This window comes from Marmota marmota, unplaced genomic scaffold (assembly GCF_001458135.2).
Source record: "Marmota marmota marmota unplaced genomic scaffold, marMar, whole genome shotgun sequence".
Lineage (NCBI taxonomy): Eukaryota > Metazoa > Chordata > Mammalia > Rodentia > Sciuridae > Marmota > Marmota marmota.
The window spans coordinates 1,367,547-1,371,639 of NW_026000021.1; the positions used below are offsets into that span (position 1 = coordinate 1,367,547).

Sequence of the window (4,093 nt, forward strand, 5' to 3'; positions counted from 1 at the left end):
CGGCGGCGGCAGTGGAAGCGGCGCGGGGAGTCCCGGCGCACAGAGCGCGAAGTACCCGGAGCACGGCAACCCTGCCATCCTACTTATGGGCTCAGCCAACGGTGGGCCCGTGGTCAAAACTGACTCACAGCAGCCCCTCGTCTGGCCCGCCTGGGTCTACTGCACTCGCTACTCGGATCGTCCGTCTTCTGGTGAGTACCCAAACCGGGGCTTCACTGTGCCTTCCGGTCCCGCCGGTCGCCCCCAGAACCACAAGCCGCCGCGCTGGGGAGAACAAACCCAGCTTCAGGCGCTCTCCTCTCGCAAGCCCGATTCCTCCTCCTTACCCCGGTGCCAGCCACATCCGAATGTGTCCACATCTGTGATCCTGGCCTCTGAGTCCACCACCCGGGAAACTACAGTTCCTGGCATGGGAGGTCTGGATCCTTTGATTTTTGAACTCTGAGCCCCTGGGGCCTTCTTTTGTGTTTTACCTTTATTATTCTTAAGAAAGATGTACAATTAGTCATTGATTTTTTTCTTACAAGGAAAGGAGTGTTTAGAGCTAGCGGGAAGACAGGCCTAGTGATTTGGGTCTGATTTCCACCAGTCTGGTCCGGTAGAGGAAGGCTTTGACTGGGGAACGCTTTGGCCAGAGAAATAATATTCGCTGCCTGTTCTTACAGACAAAAACATAATCTCGATATATTCTGCAGAGAGTCCATTTACATAGATGGAGACAGATATGGGGAAACACAGGAAGGGAGAAGAAGACATTGCACGCCATCCTCCTCTTTCAGTCAGGTTGCAAAAGAGTCGGATCCGGGTGGGTAGAATCCAGTGAAAGGCAGTTACTAGGAAGGTGCTCTCGGGGCCTCGGGTTCTTTGGGAGCTGACAGACAGTGGGAAAGGAGAGAAAGCAGGTCCGGCTCAGGCTTGAAAGCAGGGCGAAGGACAGGAGAGCCGGCCTCTCCAGCAGTTTCTCCGCGGCCTTGCGTTTTCCTTCTTTCATTCTGTCCTTCTGAACATCTGCCATTTAGCAGATTTAGGCCAGCCACGAGCTGGAGCTGGTTTTTCTGGGCTCTTCTTCCACTCTTGTTCGGTGTCCCCTTGCGTTTGGCCAGCTCAAGGCCAAGACCTGCCCTGGGACAGAAGCTGGGCCCCGGAAAGGAGACCAAGGCCTGCCAGACACACTGGGCCCGGTAGCGCCTTGGAGACCAGTGGGGGCCACTAAGAGAATAGTAGGGGCTCTGGCCCATGATCAGGATTTTAGGAACCCGGGGTCTGCCAGGGGGCCAGGTACAGCCTAGCTACGTTCTTTTCTGGCTGGTCTCTTGCCGCGGTACTACCGCCGGCCAGGCGCGGATCGATGAGCGCTATCAGCCCCCGCCATCTCGAGCCCCGTTATTGACACGTCGGGCTCCCTGAACCTCCGAAAAGCTGCTTTGATTGACTCGCCTGATGGATAGAGTGATTGAGCTGTCAGGCTGTGTGGCTCGGTCTGGCCGGGAGGCTACGATTTTATTACAAGTGTCCGTGCCTCTGCGCACACACACATACACAACACTCCAACATGCCCCAGACGCACGGCGCAGTGGGGCCTTTCTGGGGATGTACACGTTTCCTGGGCCATCTCTGCCCGCTCAGCTAATTACTAATCTAAACCCCAGTCCTGCTCTGGAGGGGGCCTTGTCTTTGTTTGTGATGGCTTTCCTTCTCATGGGCCTGGACAGGCAGAGGACCTGATCTGTCTCCTGTCTGGGCAGTTCAGGGGGATGATCCCCAAGCTAGACCTGAGTCACTACAGTCTGCTTAGGCCTGAACTCTTTGTCATAGGACAGCTGGTGATCCCAGACAGTAGCCTGCCCCACGAGCCAGCTGCCCATCTTACCCCTCTGTCGCTATGTTTGGAGATGCTGGCAAAGACCCTTCTTTCCTGACAGTTTTAGAGAGTAACAGGCCTGACAGGGACTTAACTTGTATGCTCCCGTAACCAAGACAGGGCCCAGCAAGTCCATGCCAGGAGACCTGGACACAGAAGTCACAGGACACAGGTGTAGGCTATCCAGGGACAGACCAGAAGATTCAACTTCTGGGTCTCCTTCCATTCTCCAGGGCTGGACACCATAGCAGCCCTCTTTTCAGACTGTCATTGGAGGGAGACTTTACTTTTCTGGGAGTTTTCCTTCATGGGCTTCTTACCACCAAGTCATAGAGCAGATTGCTCTAGAGATTGTCTGTCACCATCTTTCTGCCCCTGTTTTGCTCATGGACTGGGAAATGGATATGATCTCCTTTGCAAATGGCATCCATGGGCAGAGAAAGCGAGTCTGGCCTATTTCTGTTATTCAGGAGTTTTTGATCCTAAAATTGCAGTATGCGGGTTCGAAGAAGAGAGGAAGGGACCTTCCTGTGTAGCTGGGTGGAGGAATGGAAAGGGCTCTCTTTTTCTTGTTGGTATTATCCAAGAAGCAAAACAGAGTACCCCCTCCCATGAAGGGCCTCTGCAGTTGAGTGAAGGCCTCTTCTTTCCCTTCAGAGGGAAAGGAGCAGTCAGTGTCTCCCACCTGCCCTAGAAAGTGTTTCTTTTAGGCCATAGAGAAAGAAGAGGAGGCACAGAACAGACATCAAGTTCTTTGGAGCTGGGCAACCTTCTCACAGCCTCTTCCCTGTCCCCTTATTCTCAGGTCAATGGCTACAAGCGCACATTGTCTCATTATAGGTGCCTCCATGTATATAACTTGTTTAGAAAGAAAGGAAGATGAGTTTGCAGGCCGGTCATCCCCCACCAGAGCCTGTCCTTACTGCCCCAATCCTTTTTACTCCAGGGCTGTGAAAATAGTAGGCCTCTGACCTCCAACTGTGGCTAGGCAGTATGGGGCTTCAAATCTCTATCTTGGATTCCCGCCTTCTTGGCCAGGAAGTGCTGTGATTTAAGCCTGTCCCCGGATTCTTCTGTTCTGAATTAGGATGTGGGGTGCACCTACAACCTGGGCTAGTTTTCCTCCCTGGCACTTTTGCACCGTTCCCCAGAAAGGTACCCATAGACCTGAGTGGTTCAGCAAAGGGCTCTTCGATGGAGGGATTGGCCAGGCGGGAGGGAGCTGGTGATCCAGCAGGGCCTCCGGGATCACCCCGGAAGCACGAGGCTAGATCCCAGCTGGGCTCTGCCATTCTCACGGCTTCCTCTGCCCTCTCCCCCCCTCTCCTCTGCCCTTCGTCCCCACCCCCACCCGGCCCTCTCCGCCGCTGCAGGTCCGCGCACCAGGAAGCTGAAGAAGAAGAAGAACGAGAAGGAGGACAAGCGGCCGCGGACGGCCTTCACGGCGGAGCAGCTGCAGAGACTCAAGGCGGAGTTCCAGGCGAACCGCTACATCACGGAGCAGCGGCGGCAGACCCTGGCCCAGGAGCTCAGCCTCAACGAGTCCCAGATCAAGATCTGGTTCCAGAACAAGCGTGCCAAGATCAAGAAAGCCACAGGCATTAAGAACGGCCTGGCGCTGCACCTCATGGCCCAGGGACTGTACAACCACTCGACCACCACGGTCCAGGACAAAGACGAGAGCGAGTAGCTGCTGCCGGCCGGGGCCGCGCGGTTCGGGCGCCGGCCCCGCGCCCCCTCCTGGCACCGCTGCCTCTGCCTCGCGGGCCCAGCGCCTGGGGAGAAATGATCAGCGCAAAGGAGGGAGGGAGCAACAGGGAAGAGAGACAGAGAGAGACAGACAGACAGACAGAGATCGATCCTCAGAGTGGACAGCCACGTTTGAACGAAAAACATTTTTGAAAAGGGAGAAAGACTCGGACAGGTGCTATCGAAAAAAAATATGATCTATTCTCTATTCACAGTATAAGGGACGAAACTGCGAACTCCTTAAAGCTCTATCTAGCCAAACCGCTTACGACCTTGTATATATTTAATTTCAGGTAAGGAAAACAAATGTGTAGCGATCTCTATTTGCTGGACATTTTTATTAATCTCCTTTATTATTATTGTTATAATTATTATAATTATTATAATTATTTTATCCCCCCCTCTCCCGCCTCGCTGTCCCCCGGCCCCAGTTTCGTTTTCGTTGCTGTTTTCTTTTGAATGTTTTTTTTTTTTTTTTTTGCT

At 53.9% G+C, this 4,093-nt stretch overlaps 1 protein-coding gene across 1 annotated transcript; it reads left to right on the top strand.

The window, feature by feature from the left end:
• Window position 1: 1 nt before the first annotated feature.
• On the top strand, window positions 2-4,026 carry En1 (engrailed homeobox 1; the record flags this gene model as incomplete). Its single annotated transcript, XM_048810444.1, has 2 exons — window positions 2-191; window positions 3,235-4,026. Coding segments are annotated over 2 exons (507 nt in total), but the record flags the coding sequence as incomplete, so codon positions are not given.
• Window positions 4,027-4,093: the final 67 nt, after the last annotated feature.